Source organism: Sinocyclocheilus rhinocerous, unplaced genomic scaffold (assembly GCF_001515625.1).
Source record: "Sinocyclocheilus rhinocerous isolate Xijiao unplaced genomic scaffold, SAMN03320098_v1.1 scaffold2090, whole genome shotgun sequence".
Classification (NCBI taxonomy): Eukaryota; Metazoa; Chordata; class Actinopteri; order Cypriniformes; family Cyprinidae; genus Sinocyclocheilus; species Sinocyclocheilus rhinocerous.
Window position 1 is genome coordinate 272,609 of NW_015632025.1, and position 19,664 is coordinate 292,272.

At 42.8% G+C, this 19,664-nt stretch overlaps 2 protein-coding genes across 5 annotated transcripts in view; one reads left to right on the plus strand and one right to left on the minus strand.

Annotated features, from left to right (window-relative positions):
• Nucleotides 1–12,541, plus strand: part of LOC107742031 (RAF proto-oncogene serine/threonine-protein kinase-like) — a 19,509-nt gene extending 6,968 nt beyond the window's left edge. The window contains exons 2-17 of one of the 4 annotated variants that reach the window (XM_016554880.1): nt 361–581; nt 1,405–1,517; nt 1,955–2,057; nt 2,132–2,289; nt 3,225–3,311; nt 4,675–4,822; nt 4,910–4,934; nt 5,028–5,110; nt 5,262–5,379; nt 6,267–6,351; nt 6,465–6,641; nt 7,847–7,893; nt 8,052–8,170; nt 8,829–8,960; nt 10,511–10,645; nt 11,881–12,541. In XM_016554880.1, coding sequence (XP_016410366.1) covers nt 387–581; nt 1,405–1,517; nt 1,955–2,057; nt 2,132–2,289; nt 3,225–3,311; nt 4,675–4,822; nt 4,910–4,934; nt 5,028–5,110; nt 5,262–5,379; nt 6,267–6,351; nt 6,465–6,641; nt 7,847–7,893; nt 8,052–8,170; nt 8,829–8,960; nt 10,511–10,645; nt 11,881–12,018 — 1,863 coding nt within the window. In that variant the 5' untranslated portion in view covers nt 361–386 and the 3' untranslated portion in view covers nt 12,019–12,541. Of the gene's footprint in view, nt 1–358; nt 582–1,404; nt 1,518–1,954; nt 2,058–2,131; nt 2,290–3,224; nt 3,312–4,674; nt 4,823–4,909; nt 4,935–5,027; nt 5,111–5,261; nt 5,380–6,266; nt 6,352–6,464; nt 6,642–7,846; nt 7,894–8,051; nt 8,171–8,828; nt 8,961–10,510; nt 10,646–11,880 lie in introns of all 4 variants that reach the window. The other 3 variants (XM_016554882.1, XM_016554879.1, XM_016554881.1) reach the window with 3 other exon arrangements.
• A 1,000-nt stretch (nt 12,542–13,541) lies between these two features.
• The window catches only part of LOC107742032 (probable E3 ubiquitin-protein ligase makorin-2), an 11,031-nt gene continuing 4,908 nt past the window's right edge, over nt 13,542–19,664 (minus strand). The window contains exons 7-8 of the mRNA XM_016554883.1: nt 14,961–15,105; nt 13,542–14,233 (exon numbers count right to left, since the gene is read on the minus strand). Of these exons, the coding sequence (XP_016410369.1) occupies nt 14,084–14,233; nt 14,961–15,105 (295 nt within the window). The 3' untranslated portion in view covers nt 13,542–14,083. The remainder of the gene's footprint in view (nt 14,234–14,960; nt 15,106–19,664) is intronic.

Here is a 19,664-nt window from a genome sequence, read left to right on the forward strand (position 1 = left end):
TTGCATCAGTGTCTCAGCAATGGATGCTCTGCAGTGAATGGGTGCCGTCAGAATGAGAGTCCAAACAGCTGATAAAAACATCACAATAATCCACCAGTAATCCACAGCACTCCAGTCCATCAGTTAACATCTGGAGAAGACAAAAGCTGAAACTAATCAATTAGTTGTTAGTTACTAATTATGGACTCTATGGTATTTGAGTTAAAAGCATCTTAATGCTGGATTAGTTTCAGCTTTTGTCTTCTCCAGATGTTAACTGATGGACTGAGAGTGAAATTCTCATGTCTGTGTTAAGGGCCATTGTTTTGTGTGTTTGTGAGGTGGGTCGGGTCATTTGTATTTGTTCTGTTCTCATGCTAGATTGCAGAAGTCTGCTGCCCGCCGTGATGGAGCATCTTCAAGGGTCCTGGAAAAACATCAGTCATGGGTTTGGGTGCAAAGACTCTGTGTTTGAAGATTCCTGCATGTCTCCCACCATTCTCAAGAACTTCCCGTACCGGAGATTGTCCGACGGCAGAATCCCAGACTCGAAAACTAGCAGCACGATCCGCGTCTACCTGCCCAACAAACAGCGGACTGTGGTAACAAGAACATAATCAAACACTTTCAGTGAATGCTTGACACAATATGATGAGCGTGATATTATCCTGCTGCACCTTTGTAAGCAGTTGCTTTATACAAGGGTCAAAGACATTTAAATGTCTGCAATGCATCAAAAGTAATTTTATATGCACAGAAAGCATACTAAAGTGTCTACTTTTAAGGTTTCAAATACGTTTTGGGAGAATAAAATGTCAAAATGTGGGTGAAATAATGTACCATTGTCATTCAGTGTAACACTTATTTATATAAAAACTGAAACAACATGCATACTCTGACCTGTACATATTAAAATATATAAAAGAATAAGTGAGCATACTAAATTTTATTGCATTTTAAGTTAAAGTTAAAAATTCTTGCTGACAAATGGCCAAAATGGGATCGTGGCAACAAAGTTTAGAAATGTAAAATTACATGCAAGTAGTGTTTGGGGTAAAATTAGTCTTTTAATAAGTCATAAACTGATTGTTGTGGTAAATATGCCTGACAAGATTGTTACGCTGAATGACATTTTAGTGGCTGTTTTCTGTAAATCATGGTAAAAAAGTATGATATTTATTTTTTGCACAGAATAAACTATTTAATTAAACGGTACGCTTTCGCACTTTCTAATAACAACAAGTCAAAGCTGTATTACACTTAATTGTTTTGATGTTTGAAAACCTTGCTAGTTGATATTACGCTAAAGATGCAGCCTGAAATATTCCTTTTATAATCGTGTCCTCATCTACACAACCTTAACATGCTTGTCCATGCCTTTATTCTCATTTTAAGTGATGAGATATTGAAATTGTGTGTTGCTAGGTGAATGTGCGAGCGGGTATGACGCTGCGCAACTGCCTCATCAAAGCCCTGAAGGTCCGAGGGCTTCAGCCAGAATGCTGTGCGGTTTTCAAGCTCCATCGAGAACATTCATTGTAAGTCGTGGCATATGAGAAAACAAAGAAGAAGAAGAAAAGCGTGTTGTGATCTTGCAGTCTGAACACTAACTGTGATATAATTGACAGCGATGTTTATCGCCTTTGCTTCGCTGTTTGCACACAGCTATCAACATGCAGTGCCAACAAAACTTGTATTGAAGCCAAATTAATTTGATATTTTTACCACTGATGAACAGAAAAAGTCCCTGTTGACTCTGTATAACAACAACAATTTAAAGCAGTATTACACTTATTGTTTTTATGCTTAAACCCTTTTTCGTCTTTGACCCATATACGACTCACAGGGGCGTGAATACTTATGAAAATGGTTATTTTGTGTTTAACAGCTGTAATAATCCAGCGCCAGTTGGTTGAATCTCGGCCCTGATAGTTCAATGCTCATTTCATGAAAACGCACTATTCTTTGTGTTCAGTAAGAAGCTGCGTATGGATTGGAGCACTGACTCTAGCTCGCTGGTCGGAGAGGAGCTGCTGGTGGAAGTCTTAGATCACGTACCCCTGACTACGCACAATTTTGTGAGTTCCCATAATGTGTTCAAACTGAGCTCCGGCTGTCTTCACTACTTCTCTAACCACCGTCCCCTTCACAGGTACGGAAAACGTTCTTGAAGTTGGCTTTTTGTGACATCTGTCAGAAGTTTCTTTTGCACGGCTTCAGATGTCAGACGTGCGGCTACAAGTTTCACGAGCACTGCAGCACCAAAGTGCCCACGATGTGTGTGGACTGGAGCAACATCCGCCAGCTCCTGTGAGTGTTTATCAACCTAATCACGCTCAAGAACGAGCAAGCTGTCGTCTACACAGGGCCGCTGGCGCACAAATATCAGGACTTTAATGCGAAACATTGATTTCTGGGCCTGGAAAAGGCATAGGAGCCATGCTTAAATTGCTGACTCGGTGTGATATGAGTTTCATCGCATTTTCATATCGAACAGGATTTTTCCCCCTCCGTTGAAAAGATAGACATGTAGATGTAGTTCAAGAGAAGTCTCTTGATGCACAGAAAGAGTTTGCATAGAGGCCCTCACACTGAGCTTTGTAGATGTCTATCAGTGAAAATCAGGTGAGTCCCGGCACAAAGGTGCATTCTTCTGCTGCTCGTGCTATGGGAATTCATCACAAAAAATATACAAACGTAATGTTTTCTAAGATTATATACCAATGAAACGCCCTTGTTAGTCCATCTCAATTGTGACCCTGCAGCACAAAAGCATAAGTCGCTGGGGTATATTTGTAGCAATAGCCAACAATACATTGTATGGGTCAAAATTATCCATTTTTCTTTTATGCCAAAAATCATTAGGATATTAAGTAAAGATCATGTTCCATGAAGATATTTTGTAAATTTCCTACCGTAAATATATCAAAACTTAATTTTTGATTAGTAATATGCATTGCTAAGAACTTCATTTGAACAACTTTAAAGATGATTTTCTCAATATTTAGATTTTTTAGCTCCCTCAGATTCCAGATTTTCAAATATTGTCCTATCCTAACAAACCATACATCAATGGAAATATTATTTATTCAGCTTTCAGATGATGCATACATCTCAATTTCACAAAATTGACCCTTAAGACTGGTTTTGTGCTCCAGGGTCACATATGAGATGTTGTGTAGTCGGGAGAGAGTTTGCTGTATCACGCAGTCTTTAAGGTCCTTGTATGGCGGTCTGTTTTCCAGGCTGTTCCCCACTCCTGGAGAGAACGGGACTCCGTCGCTGCCTCCTCTCTCATCCCGGCGCATGCACAACTCTAAATTCTCCTTCAGGTAAATATAGCCTGTCTCTGTGTTTACCTCACATGCACTGAACTCACTTGACAAGTCCTCTGAAAACCAAAGACTCCACCTCGTTCTGTTTCTTCCTTGTATTTAGGGGTTATGTTTGTAGTTCCTTGTATTAAAGCGTTTCAGGTGATCGTTTGCTGGAAATAATGTTTTACAGAGCGCTGCTGAGATGGTGTGTTTGTGTCGGCCAGCTTTATGTTAGCCTCACACTGGTTCCTTTGCCAAAAACCCAATAGGACTTTTGCAGAAAATAAGCTCTGGAACCAACACAAGTTTAGGATGCTCATTTTGTTTTGTTCTTTAAACCAAAAACCAATTCAAAAACCCATTGACTTCAGGACGATGTAACCGGAAGAGCTAAAATGCAACTGTAGGTTTTGGCCTACAAAAATACAGTCAAACCTAAATTAATTCAGACACCTTCGACATTTCTCACATTATCACAGTTTATTTGCTATAGTTTAGAAAATGGTAATAAAATATGACAAGAACTCATAGTTAAACTGTGTCAGAACAAATTCATCTTGATAATGTCAGATAACTTTGATAGAAAGCTATGTAATTAATTAGACTGTCAGCTGTTAAATTTAAGCACACGATTAGATAAAACCAATTTAGCTCAACCAATTACCAAGCGATGCTTGATTTTGTTCAGTCTGTGGTGGAAAAAGCTCGCATTAGCAATTAAAGAAAAGCACTTAAAACATGTTCAGCTCAAAGTAAATAATTTTAGTCCCAAATTTTACTGGTAGCCCACTGTTTTGGGGTATAATAGGTCACAGTTTACTTTATTTAGCTATCCTCACTTACAGAAATGAACTATAGTTAAAATGATTTGGTGTCTGAATAATGTTTGGTTAAAGCAATAACCCCCGTGAAGCTGTGGTTTACAGTGAATTTATAACGGCTAAGGGGCGTTGTTAGGTACAACGTGAAGCGGAGTAATAAATTCACTGTAAACCACGGCTTCACGGGGTTATTGCTTTTATAAAACGGTTATTCCATATACGTAGTAAGGTTTCACAAAATAAAACAGAGTAAATAAAGTGTAATGATATTAATAAAAACAGTATTCTTCCACCAAACAATGTAGCTCCTCAGAAACAGCTGTGGTTGCAACAGTGGTTGCCGAGCAACAGACAAACGTAAACAAAGGTGTATGTTACTTTGTAGAGTCATTTACAACAGCTTTGAACGCGGCGGCTCAGCCAATCAGAATCAAGCACCGGAACTCTCCGCTTTATAATTGACTGTACATCACCCCTGCAGCAGAGTGTTATTTTATAAAGACGATGCTCAGACAGATCTGGGTCTGAACTCCTACTGACGCACAGACCCTTCTCAGTTCCTATCACAGATACTCCACGCCAAACGCTTTAAGCTACATCAGCCCCATGCCGTGCGCTGGCGTGTCTCTCAGTCGTAAAGTGCTGTCCACATCCACTCCTAACGTGCACATGGTGAGCACGCTCCACGAGACTGCTGCATTTCAGGTGACCGCCGCGGGCTCGCTCGCTCCTAACATCAGCTTCTCTCAAAACTTCCATATGCTAAAATAGTGCTTCCCTCTGTTTTCATAGGAAGCCTTGGGGCGAGACGAGTCAGGTGAGGGGTTTTTCAGACTTCTTCCTCAGATTTCCTAGCAAAGCTAAGGCAGAAGTGTGTTCTTCTCATGCATCCCATCCCACTCCTCCGCAGGGAGCCCGACGGACTGCTCCAGAACCCCGGCTCCGGCGCACAGGGAGAAAGCACCTTCGAACAACACTCAGGAGAAACGCCTCGTAAGTGCCACGTGAAAAACCAGAAGCCAAATCAAAACACAGGAATAGATCATCATCAGAGTAGTCTCTTGCGGTTCTAGATCAGCAGGATTTCACTATACTGAGATCCAAACATTACACGACCCGTCTGTCTGCTGTTTCTGGTCTCTAGCGTCCCAGAGAGAAGAGAGATTCCAGCTATTACTGGGAGATCGAGGCCACGGAGGTGCTTCTGCTCTCCAGGATCGGCTCCGGGTCTTTTGGCACGGTTTACAAAGGGAAGTGGCACGGTAAGAGTTCTCTCTCATCGTGATATTATGATGAATAGCATGCAGCTGATGTGTGCTCTCACTAGCCATTGGGTTTCCATCCAGAGATGCGAATCTAACATGAAACACCGCATGAAACATTTGCGAATAAGCACCGTTTCCATCCAACGAGTGAAAATGAGTGTATTTAACTCTATGAAGCTGTTTTGTAATGAATAATCTAATCTTTGTTACCAAGTTCTGTGTTGGCCAAAATGATTAAAACACTAGTGTTTTCAGCAGCTAAAAATGGTTTTAATGGTTACAATTAATGGCCAAATGAATGTTTGCAAATATAAACTGATATTTCCTACTGACACACTACAGCAAAAGATAGAAATATCTGACTTAAAACCATTATTAGCTGCTGGAAATACTAGCTGTACCACTGGAGGTCACTGAATTATTAATAAATAAACATGGATGTCATATTTAAAATAGTTGTGCGGTGTATTTCAAGCAAAATTAAATAAAATCACTATATATTGATATATGCATGGCATGCAGGGGGAAAAATAAAATGATATCACGGCCACGAATTAAGAATTAGTTCCCATGACTTAATTAGTTCCCTTGTTTTAGTCAAGTCATGGCCACATTATACTACTTTATTTTAATTTAGTTAATTTGTGGCCACAGTTGACCTAAAACGAGGAAGCTAATTAATAAATAGTAGGAATGAATTCTTAACTCACGGCCTTGAGGACTGTTATTATTTTGCATGTTATGTGCGGGTCTCTGTAGTAATAATAATCTGAAATATTGTTATGTTGTTAATAGGGATCCACTTAGAATGTGAATCAGAGTAGACAATCCTCCTGATTTAGTGGGTTTAAGCGGTTTTATTGAAAGTTTCTCTGCATTTTCAGGCGATGTTGCTGTGAAGATTTTAAAGGTCAGGAATCCCACACCAGAGCAGCTACAGGCCTTTCGTAATGAAGTGGCTGTTCTCAGGTAAACCAGAAAGAGAAGATGGAAATGGCTTATAGTGAAGAGTTTACGAGAAACACCATTGTTCTCCAGTGCTAGAGTGTGTTAAACACTGCCCAACTCTGTCGCTGTTACAGGAAGACCAGGCACGTCAATATCGTTCTGTTTATGGGATACATGACCAGGGCAAACTTGGCCATTGTGACGCAGTGGTGTGAAGGAAGCAGCCTCTACAAACATCTGCACGTGCAGGAGACCAGCTTCCAGATGCTCCAGCTGATGGACATCGCCAGACAGACGGCGCAGGGCATGGAGTGAGTGTTTACAGACAAACACACTAAACCAGCTGAGCCAGGTGTCTGCCCCTGATCTAAACCTGCCTTCTGCAGCCCTAAACGCTGTTATTTGCTGAATGCAGATTATAACATGAAACCAGCCAGATGCTCTCGTATGCTCGGGACAGGAGAATTAACAGGTGCATCGACTTCCTTACCTCAGCTGTGACTGTTAAAGGCTGTGCATCGACTGAATTAGCAGTATTTGGTGTAAATATTGAATTGATAGCAGATCGTGAACTTAGACGGCGACAAAGACAAGTCGTCTGTCATCATCCTCGAAACCCACGAACAAAACAGCACGGAGTAAATGAAAACGCAGCCCAGCTAAAACCATGTATTGCAATGACAATATACACTACCATTCAGAAGTTTGGGCTCAAAAAGATGTTTTTTTTTTTTTTTAAGGAAATAAATTAATAATATCCAGCAAAGGACTAATTAAATTTAGATAGAGACTTTTTCCAAATAAATAATATTTTATTTTTACTATCTGTCCGTCCGACCCTGGAGCACAAAACCAGTCATAAGGGTAAATTTTGTGAAATTGAGGTTTATGCATCATCTAAAAGCTGAATAAATAATCTTTCCATTGATGTATGGTTTGTTAGGATAGGACAATATTTGGCTGAGATGCAACTATTTGAAAATCTGGAATCTGAGGGTGAATATATATACAGTATATAATCTTTTGAACTGAAGGATCGTGCGAAGACTGGAGTAAAATTCAACTTTGATCAGTAATAAATTACAGTTTATCATAGGGTCACATAGAAAAGATGTATTTTTAATCAAATAAATGCAGCCTCTGTGAGCAGAGGAGACTTCTTTCAAAACATGAAACAATCTTACGGACCCCAAACAGTTAACAGTGGTGTATTGATTATTGGTGGCATCGATACTCTCATGCTTCATGATTGAGTTTCTCTCGAGTGTTTCTGGGCCTGTGGTAGACTGCAGAGCACAGCGTTCTGTCAGTGTTCAACAGATTTGCATTTTGAGAGCTTGATACCATCAGCTATTTATAGAAATGGGACCAGCTTTTAATATAGTACAGCATGGGGGGTGTTGATATGTAAACTCAGAGGTGGTTTTGTCAGTTAACGCCTGCCGGTTTTCTCTATCAGCATGATGATAACGACATGAATGATTTCTAATAACTCTTCATGTCTTTTGTCTTCTAGTTACCTTCATGCAAAGAACATCATCCATCGAGACATGAAGTCAAACAGTATCTTTGAGTTGTTTCTGCACGGCACTGATTGAAGAGGTGAAGCATCGCTGCCGCAGGTGCCTCTGTAGAGACGGGTTATTTGTGAAGCTTGTTGTTTTTGTGCTCGTGTGAAAACAGTGCTGAAGCTGTCATGAATTCCCTTAACGGAAGCTCAGATATCTTCCTGCGTGAAGGGTTGACGGTGAAGATCGGTGATTTTGGTCTGGCCACAGTGAAAGCGCGGTGGAGTGGCTCTCATCGAGTGGAGCAGCCGTCCGGCTCTGTTCTGTGGATGGTGCGTTAGAGCAAGAGTTCAGCCAGAAACGAACATCAGCTGGAAATGTGCTCGCTCTCAGGCCATTCGAGATCAGGATGAGTTTGTTTCTTCATCAGGTTTGTAGAAATGTAGCACTGCATCAGTGTCTCAGCAATGGATGCTCTGCAGTGAATGGGTGCCGTCAGAATGAGAGTCCAAACAGCTGATAAAAACCAAGTATAACCAAAATACGAGTCCACGATCCATAATAACACTTCCTCCAGTGAAAAAGTCCATCCTGGTGCTTGATCTGTGCAGATTTCTCTCCTGATTCAGACCAGAACACTTTTTTACTGGAGGAAGCATTATTATGGATTATGGATTTGTATTTGAGTTAAAAGCGTCTTAATGCTGGATTAGTTTCAGCTTTTGTCTTCTCCAGATGTTAATTGATGGACTGGAGTGCTGTGGATTACTTGTGGATTATTGTGATGTTTTTATCAGCTGTTTGGACTCTCATTCTGACGGCACCCATTCACTGCAGAGCATCCATTGCTGAGACACTGATGCAATGCTACATTTCTACAAACCTGATGAAGAAACAAACTCATCCTGATCTCGGATGAACTGAGTACATTTTAAGAAATGGTGTTTTGTGTAACACTTTATGAAACTCTCGCTGATGTTTTGTGTTTAGGCTCCTGAGGTCATCCGGATGCAGGACAGTAATCCGCACAGTTTTCAGTCGGATGTGTACTCGTACGGGATCGTCCTGTACGAGCTGATGACGGGAGAACTGCCTTACTCTGGGATTGGAAATAGAGATCAGGTACAGTCTATAGATATCACATGAGCAGTGCTTTGTGTGTAGCATTTAACTCTTTCCCTGCCAGCCACCGCCAGCGTTTCTGCTGATTTTCACTCAAATTTCACGGCCCCCAGAATATTTTGTTGTATGAATATCTGAACATGCAATACATCAAATAAAGATCAGACCCTCTACTTTCAAACAAAAAAATCTGTTTTATTCTAGCTTCAAGCATTGTCTTTTTTTTTGGTTTATCAACGCTTGAATGTAGGTAGGTTTCAATAAAAAATGAACAGCTGAGAAAATCGTATTTGTATCAAATACTACATCTGGATCATATTCAGTAATATTATCAAACCAAAGCTGCAGTAGATGGCTTCCTTCAGCGCTCCCAAAGCTTGCACACTTTCTGGATCCACATTTCACTCGGGAACATTAGGCAGTTTTCATTTATATGCGGTTAGTGTTGATGATCGCATTGTTTTTCATACGCATCGTTTCTGCGTCTTCATCTCCTGTGTTTTTGATCGAGTGATTCTAGACTCATTCAGGAGATGCGTAACAGCGCCCCCTAGCGTACAACAGCGAGAACACGGAACGTTCTGTGTTTGGCCGGGAAAGAGTTCATCTGGATTATGTAATCAGATTCCAAAAGTGAAGTAGTTGTAATGAGATTATATTACATTTCAATCAGATTACACTTACTTTTATTGATGACATATTATTCGTACAATAGCAATAATTATTATTAATTCAATTAAAATCACAAACCTCAGTTTGGAAACCCTTGATGTAATGTTTAATGCACTTCATGTTATTAATAACAACAAATGGAATATATTTTCTTTATTTTTGTATTATTATATCAATATGCTACGAGATTATTTAAATCAATGTGATAAATGAGTTAGGTTAAAAGTAATCAAAAAGTAGTCTGAATTTATTACCAAAAATGTGTAATGGATTACGTTACTAACTACAATTTTATTCATGTAATTTGGAATCCGTAACGGATTACAGTTTGTAAGTAATCTACTCGGATCTGCACATGATCATGGACATTACACCTGTTTACATGCATAACATATTACGTATTTGACTTTGAACGATATTTTAAGATTTCTTTTCAACAATATAATTAGAAATAGGAGTTGCTAAGATTGTCAGGAAGAATGTTAAGATTTTGTGACATGATGATCAAGTTCATGTGAAGCATTCTTCCTCAAATAGTGAAGTAGATCCTAATGGAATGGACTTGATAATTTTATGTTTTTTATCTTTCAGTTTTGAGGCTCTCTCTTCACTCTTTAGTTAAGGCTAGGCATGAGAGAGTGTGTTTAGCTCCGTGTTCACAGCAGCGGGACTCTGAAATGTGTCTGGCAGTGATCAGGAGGTCCGTCTGAAGGCACACTCGCTGCTTTGTTGTTCAGGAGAGGTGTGCTGTTGCGTTCTCAAGAGCCGTATCATGTACAGCCTCCCACAACACTGACTTCTGCACAGACAAGCGTTCACAGAGTGTTCCTGTTGTAGTTCTGAGTAAAGTCAGCTGTTCCCTGTCGCGCTGCATGCAGATCATCTTCATGGTGGGGAGAGGCTATCTGACCCCTGACCTCAGTAAACTCTACAAGAGCTGTCCCAAAGCCATGAAGAGACTGGTGGCCGACTGCATGCAGAAGTCCAGAGACGACCGGCCGCTGTTTCCACAGGTCCGTGATCACCGGCTTTACTCTAGCACAAGCACTTTACACTGGATGCATATGCTATGCGGTTGCTAGGGTACTCGCGGTGGTTGCTAGGGTGTTACTATGCTTTACCATTTTGTGTCTATAAATGTATAATGAAGTGTTTGTATTCTTAAAAAATATTTCAAATGCAAATGCAGTAAATTTGTAGACAGTTTTGTAGTATGTGCCCAAAACTGATAAATAAAATACAACCGCAATCATTTGGATCACAAAACGGCTCGAATATAATGGCCTATGGTAGTAATAACTATGAATATTTTGTTGATAATAATAATGCACTTTGTGTTTATTGTTGTAGTCTAATGCTCAATTAGTTATTAATGTGTCAAAAAGCAGAAATAAATTAAGAATTGTTCTGCATGGCAGTTATCTGAACGAAATGAATTAATTCGTATCAGTATGATATGGTAATATCAGTTGATCTGATATCTTAAATGTAAATAATATTTTTTTTGCACATATCAGTATAGAGAATTAAATGTCTTAACTGTAGTGTCACAATGCAAAAAAACTTAATGTCCTAAAATAGGCTTCATTGTTTTGTTTTTTATTGTGAGTTTGACCCAACATTGGGTCTACACTGTAAAACATGTTTTTGTTTTTTGAAGTTGCAAGATTATTAGAGTATGATTTACAATGAAATACTATTTCAGTCTTTCTGCTTCGAAACGTCACGTTTAATTTAATTTAATTCCATTTCTTTGTCATTTGCTGCGGTTTTCTACATTTGTGTCCCTGCAGCACAAAAGCAGTGTTAAGTCGCTGGGGTATATTTGTAGCAATAGCCAACAATACATTGTATGGGTCAAAATTATTGATTTCTCTTTTATGCCAAAAATCATTAGGATATTAAGTAAAGATCATGTTCCATGAAGATATTTTGTAAATGTCCTACCGTAAATATATCAAAACTTAATGTTTGATTAGTAATATGCATTGCTAAAAACTTCATTTGGACAACTTTAAAGTCAGAAAATGGACCCGTAAGACTGGTTTTGTGCTCCAGGGTCACACACGTGTGTCAGTCCTGCACCATGTTTCAGTGCACCTCTAATAACTTGTCCTCCTGTAAAGTGTAGGTTTATTGTGAGCTTTTAAAGGAGCGGTAGCTGTGTGTTAACGACTGTTAGCTCGGATGCACAGCAGATGTGTGTGTTTGTGTGCAGTGCTGTATACTGAGGCTGTGTCTCTCACAGATCCTGTCCTCAATCGAGCTGCTCCAGCACTCGCTGCCCAAGATCAACCGCAGCGCGTCCGAGCCGTCGCTCCACAGAGCCTCGCACACCGAGGACATCAGCGTCTGCACACTGCCGCTCTCAGCTGTCTTCAAGTGAAGCGCTGTGCTTCTCTGTGTGTTTCTCATCCTCCTCACAATCATGTGCCTGCAAGCAGAGGCTCCGGTGATTATTCCCTAAGTGCCACGGACAGCCGTGGAGTCGCTCGAAACGCCTCCTAGCTCTTCACCGGCGTGTGGCTAGCTGTCTCTTTGACTGTGTGTGTGTTACAGGAATCCAGGAAAGAAGAGCGGGTATTCACTTTATTATGAGACTTATTAGGGATTCGTATTTTTTCCAGCTTTTAGTGCTTGTCATGGAAGAGTAACTTGTAAACTTGACAGATTGTATGTTCAATGTATTTTAATAAAATTAAGTTAAATACACCACACAAGCTCGGTTTTTAAGATGATTTGTGCTTGACGTTTTAACTTTTTTAAAGCAACAGCAGCAGCAGCAATATTATACAATATGATTAATGATTAGAGAGATAGTTCACCCAAAAATGACAATTTGGTGAACATGCACTCACTCTCAGTTCATCTGAGATCAGGATGAGTTTGTTTCTTCATCAGGTTTGTAGAAATGTGTCACTGCATCAGTGTCTCAGCAATGGATGCTCTGCAGTGAATGGGTGCCGTCAGAATGAGAGTCCAAACAGCTGATAAAAACATCACAATAATCCACAGCACTCCAGTTCATCAGTTAACATCTGGAGAAGACAAAAGCTGAAACTAATCCAGCATTAAGATGTTTTTAACTTCAAACCATTGCTTCAGTCTAAAATACAAATCCATAAACCATTGCTTTCTATTCTTTTAAGAAAAATCTGATGTTGGTCTGAATTAATGCTGGTATTTAGTGCTCATTCTAGTGTGATATTGCTTGAATTAAATATTGAGTATCTGATATAGCTTAAATATGACGACCTGACAGAGGCATTTTTTACACAACAGATCAGTACTGTAGGGCCAAAACTGCAATTAACCACATACAGTATAGGCTTGTCCACACTTTACTCTATTAAAGATTTTAAAAAGCAATTGCAAATGGCTCTTATCCTGAATGTGGTATAACTAATGGGTTCATGTTAGAGAAACTGTTTAATTAAAATGAACATTGCATAAACAGTAGTTTGTAATATGTGGAATGTCTGTACTGCTCCCATTAAAAGTGTGATTCTGCTGTCAGTGGTCTGGACTGAAATAATTCAACATCGTGGTTTGGACATAGCTTGAAAGTCAATTACGTGTACTAAAAATATGCATTGCTAACATAGCTGAATGCTTAAAAGACTTTTTTTTAAATGTAACGTTCTTTGAAATAGTGGCACCCAAGTAAATCATCTCATTCAGTCTGTTTTTACACAAATTCTAGAGTTGACTATATATTAATAAACTCAGCAACGCAACTCTTTAAAGAGTTGTAGCTCTGTTGTGCAGCACATTAGTGCCTTTCAGAGCTCATTATTAGTCGTGTGTTATTAGCAGGGTTTGAGAGAACTGAATAAAGGCTCAATGTATTCGAGGGATTCCTGAGACTCTAATCAAGCGATCGTTTCAAAATCACACAGGCCACTCGGTCACTAATCAGTTTATTACACTCGCTCCAGTGTCACTCAACAATACAACTCAGAAAACACAATATAATAACCCATAATCAGATTCAAGAGTAAACCAGATGAGTGAATTCAGTACTATGATATCAGTTGAGTCCAAACTGAAGTAACTAGTCTCCAAATGCTCCTAAAATACCGATAAGTCCATTCACTGGCGACAAAATCAATGCTTACTGTTTTAACCACAGCCATATTGCATGATGCCCAAACTTTATAAAGTTATGAATATGTGTTATCTGAACTAAGTGCAACGATTACTATTTATTTCATTTTTTCCCACTTGACAGTATTTCTGTAATACACTTCATACACTACTGGAGTGCATTTGAAAATGTGCCAGAGAGATTTCAGTTCCCATCATACATTCGTCTTTGGGCACGACGTTAAAGAATCTGGCAAAATCCCAATGCAGGTCAGGAGGGCCCAGCAGCCCACAGAGACCTTACAGGTGCTTTAATAGAGTCTGGGACGCACAAACACATGTATTGGCCAGATGTTGGAGGTGGATCAGCGTGCCGCAGACGAGCCACTCGTCTCTCCGGCTCCAGACAGCTGCATGAAGAGCTCTCCCAGCTCACTGACCTCGTCCTCGTCCGCCGGCGTCCCACGGTGCTCGCGCTCCTCGATGAAGTCCCACAGACGCACCGAGCTCAGGAACTGAGCAACACACACCAGAGACACACAGAGAGCAGCGTGAGGGAACACAGTCTCCAGCTTCTCTGAGCAGAGCTAGCATTCCTACAGAGCTAGGCATGTAACCACATCCATATCACCGTACCATAATATCACGGTATGTAGTCCACGATACGATATTCATTGTGATATTAAATGAAGAATTGGAAAAAAATTTAAATTGTGTACATTTTAAAGTTAAAGTATTCTATCTAATGCACTTGGAGAGTTCAAAATGAAGAGCTCCAACCCATGTTCTTAACTAAGAAAACGAGTCAGAAAAAAGTCAGTGAATTGACTTGTAGCTAAAGTTTAAAGGAGACTTTATTTGTGATATACTTTCTCAGTCTAAATTACACTCACACTGGTGTTTTAGTAAGCCAAACAAATAATAATAATGATAATAATAAAAGCAAAGGCAGTACCCAGCAAACACAGAACATTCCCATAACGTTAGTTTTTGGTTCCCGTTTGGTCCCGATTTTTTGGGAACCAAATACTAACATTAGGGGAACATTATTATTATTATTTTTTTTTTTTTAAACCATAAAATAATGTTCCTAGAACGTTGCATGGTGGTTATTATTAAATAACCCAAAAAATAGAGAACATTCCCTAATGGTTAGTTTTAGGGTTATTTTTTTGCAACCATAACATAGCGTTCCCAGAACGTTGCAGAGTGGTTATTATATATTGAGTGTGTGTGTGTTACCCGCATGTTCCCCTCTGCGCTCATCTGTTTGCGGGGTTTGTCGGGTTCTGCTTGTGTCCCGTCGGCATACGCATGCATGTAGAAGCACTTTCCTCCAAACGGACACGTTCCTCTTCCCTGATCGAAGTATTTACAGGGCTTCTTACTGCCAATACAGAAACACATTCAAGCAGATGATGACAAATCCTACGAATACAGAACACACACACACGTTTGAACCACAATGTCAAAGAAATCTGTTTGCATTCTGCAAATATTATATACAGCCAAATAAATAAATCAATCTATAAACGGACGGATGGATGAAAACAGCTCCCAGCTACTGGTCTGAGTGCAGATGAAAGGCTGCTAACAGACGGCATTATGGGAAGACTCCAAACATTTAACCTTTAGCCTCATATTCTATTCATTTCTGATTGAACAGTGCAGCTGCTCTTTAAAGTGAAGCGGAGCAGACCGTCCCGTGATCTGGGAGGCTTTAGTGAAGACTAAAGGAGAGATGAGGAGAGGAAACCAGAATGCAGAATTTAATAAATCAGAACTGGCCAAAAATCACTGCATTATCATCTGATTCAGTCATCATATCACCAGGTTCTTATTATGGTTAACTCAAACAATAAAAATGTTGCATAAAATAAAGTAAACTTTACATGAAAAAAACATACACATATACATGTGTATATATATATTCTCATTCCCTTTCAGTCGGTCACTCTCGACGTCACGTCGGTATGACCAATGAATTGGGATCTCGCTTAGAGAGACCAATCTACTTCGAATGTAACTAAATGAGCCAATGCACATTGGCATGCGATGATTGCATCAAGCTGCCACTGATCGCAGCGCAAGTATAATTAGGCAGCAGGTGCAACATATACTCAGCTTTTCGCTTCTGAGCCGAGCGATCACATCGTTCTGCTCCTGACTACTCTACTGAGAGAAGAAGACTGAACGAGTTCAGCGCGCTCTTTGGAGCTCTTGGTGTTGGCGGTACGGCGCTACAGCGGTGGTGGTTTCCCGTGTCGAGTGGGTTGCACACATCAGGCTGCACTACCCCCTGTTTGTGTTGCAGGCGGCCATCTCCCCTGTGCGCTTCAGCATGCTAAAAGAGCTTTTTCCCTAAAAGAGCATTCATGGGTGTGTCTTTTTAAGATGACGTTGCATCTGGCAGACTTGACATTGCGTCTTTGTAAAGACGACGTATCACCAGTGTGTTTCTGGATGTGGTCATTACCTGGTGCTGGGTGATGGTCATGATTGCTGCCTCACTGTGTTAAACATGCTGGGGTGGCATTCGTGGATGAGTCATGTTCTCATTGCGGGAAGATGATCATCTCGGAGTTGCGGACCAGGCTCCGTTACCTCAAAAGGGGCGGAGCTCCGTTGCCTCTGCCTCGATCTGGTTCTCGTCCTGGCGGCAGTCAGGCAGGGGCTACTTCAGGCAGTAGCACGGGCGGTCTGAGTTTTACAGTGATGGCAAACCCTCCAGGAAACCAACCCACTAGGGACCATCGCTCCTCTTGCACTCCGCAACCAGTTGAGCTGCCAAAGGAACGTGCTGGGCACTCTTCAAGGAGCATACCAGCAGTATCCTTCAGCGCTCCTCCCAACGATCGGATGTCGATCGCTGCATCAAACGGTGAGCTTGAGCTTTCTGGAGAGGAAGATTCGGCTGCGCTGCCGCCCTCCGGAACGGTAGCAATGCCTGAATCGGATCCAGAAATGATGGCTATACTTTTTCCTGGTTCTCAGTGCCCCGCCCCAGTGCCTTTCTTCCCGGACATGCATAAGGAGCTTACCAGGTCGCGGACGGAAACTTTCACTGCCGGAAACCGGCCTGCTAGCTCCTCCTCCCTCACCACTCCCAACGGTGGTGCAGCTAGGAGGTATATGGGGGTCACGATCCGGAAGTTCTGAAAGAGCTCCGAACCGCATCTGGTCTTGCACTCCGAGCAACGAAGGTCACCGCGAGTTCTCTGGGTCGTGCGATGTCCACACTTGTGGTCCAGGAGTGCCACCTCTGGCTGTGTCTGGTTGACATTAGCCTACATGACCTACACCGAACCACATTCATCCTCTGTCACCAGCACGCAGCAGCGGGCAGTTCGAGAGAGTCATCAAAGGCCCTACTCACACACCCACTGCCCAACCGTGGAACCAGGTAAGCGTTGCACCGCACACTCAGACCCCTCTTTGGTCTGCCTACGAGCCACTTGAGCTGGGTCCCTGCGTTCCACCTTGCTGTCCCACTGCGGGTACGTCGGTGGTCCCGCTGGTCCAGCTTGTACGGTGTCTGGGTGCCTGGCTAGCGCTACCCAGCCCGTCTCGCTGGCTCCTGTGGACCATCAGACCCGGCTATGCGATTCAGTTCACCCGGCGTGTTCAGGGGCATCCACCTCACATCAGTGAAGGCAGCCGATGCTCATGTCTTGCGTGCAGAGATTGCAGTCGTAGTGGCGAAGGACGCGATAAAGCCGGTCCCTCCAGCCGATATGAAGACGGGGTTTTACAGCCCTTACTTCATTGTACCCAAGAAAGGCGGTGGGTTACGACCGATCTTAGACCTGCATGTCTTGAACCGTGCCCTTCACCGGTTATCGTTCAAGATGTTGACACAGAAACGACCTCCTCCTTTGGAGTCGGAAGCATCTGAGATCGCTTCGTGCCGTTCATATTCCGGGTCTGCACAACTGTATGGCCAACGAGCTGTCACAAGCTGCGCTCCCCGGAGAATGGAGACTCCATCCCCAGACGGTCCTGCTGATTTGGGGACGTTTCGGAGCCGCTCAGGTAGACCTGTTTGCCTCCTCAGAGACCTCTTACTGCCAGTTGTTTTATTCCCTGACTGAGGGAACACTTGGCACGGACGCACTGGCACACAGCTGGCCGCCGGGCCTGTGAAGGAAGCGTTTCTCCCAATGAGCCTTCTCGCACAGATGCTGTGCAAGACCAGGGAGGACGAGGAGCAGGTCCTGCTTGTGGCGCCTTACTGGCCCAATCGGACCATGTTCCCAGAACTAATGCTCCTCGTGACAGCCCCTCCCTGGCAGATTCCTCTGAGGAAGGATCTACTGACTGAGAGATGGGGCACCCTGTGGCACCCGCGTCCAGACCTCTGGAAACTTCATGTCTGGTCCCTGGACGGGACACAGAGGTTCTAGGTAACATACCCCAAGAGGTAGTAGACACCAACACTTCGGCGCAAGCACCGTCTATGAGACACGCTTACGCCTTGAAGTGGAACCTGTTCCTCGAGTGGTGTTCTTCTCACCGAGAAGACCCCCGAATATGCCTGATCAGAGTCGTGCTGTCCTTTTTGCAGCAAGGGTTGGAGCGAAGGCTGTCTCCCTCCACCCTTAAAGTTTGTGATGCTGCGATTGCTGTTAACCAAAGACCCCGTGGAAGGGAAGTCAGTAGGGAAGCATGACCTGGTCATCAGGTTCCTTAGGGGGGCGAGAAGGCTAAATCCTCCACAGCCCCCCTCTATACCCTCTTGGGACCTGACTCTAGTGCTCAGAGCACTACAGCGGGGCCCATTTGAGCCTTTGCACTCAGTCGAGCTGAAGTTTCTGTTAATGAAAACTCTGCTCCTGCTTGCATTGGCCTCCATCAAGAGGGTAGGGGACCTGCACGCATTTTCTGTCGATGAACCGTGCCTAGAGTTTAGGCCAGATAACTCCCAGGTAATCCTGAGGCCACGGCCCGGCTATGTGCCCAAGGTTCCTACTATTCTCTTCAGGGATCAGGTGGTGAGCCTGCAAGCACTGCCCCCGGAGGCAGCAGACCCAGCCCTAGCTTTGCTCTGTCCCATCCGAGCCTTGAGATGGTACGTGGACCGGACACAAAGCTTCAGGACCTCAGATCAGCTCTTTGTCTGTTATGTGTATGTGTATGTATGTTATGGTCGGGGAATGCCGTCTCCAAGCAGAGGATAGTCCACTGGATAGTGGATGCCATCACACTGACCTATCAGGCACAGGGTGTGCCCTGCTCGCTCAGGTTGCGAGCTCACTCTACTAGAAGTGTTGCATCCTCCTGGGCGCTAGCCCATGGGGCCTCGCTGACAGATATTTGTAGGGCTGCGGGCTGGGCGACCTTCAACACGTTCGTTAGATTCTATTACCTTCATGTTGAGCCGGTATCCTCCTGTATTCTCACCTCGGTTAGAAGCACTGAGAGGCCCCAGCTAGTGTTGGCTTGCTAAAACCGCTCCAGAGAGTCCGCACTGTAGACCCTGTCGAGCTCCTCCATCCCCAATGAATTCGTGAGAACCGGTAGAGGGCTGGGTTCCATATGTAGTGACTTAAGTGGATCCCATATGTGTAAAGTCCACGGTATAGCCTCAGAGCGTAGAGATTGGTCTTCCTGGTGCGAGCCCCGGCCTACACCAAAAAGGGGCGCAGGAGGCTCACACAGGGCACTGAAGGGGTGCAGCATCCGTGGTGCTTTGGTAGGGATCCCAATTCGCCAGTCACCGACGTGACGTCGAAAGTGACCAACTGAAAGGGAACGTCTCGGTTACGTATGTAACCCTCATTCCCTGAAGGAGGGAACAGAGATGTCATGTCCCGTCACCACGTCTGCTGTACAACCGGCTCGGCTCCTCAGCGAAAACCTGAGTATGCGTTGCACCTGCTGCCTAATTATACTCACGCTGCGATCAGCGGCAGCTGGATGCAATCATCGCATGCCAATGTGCATTGG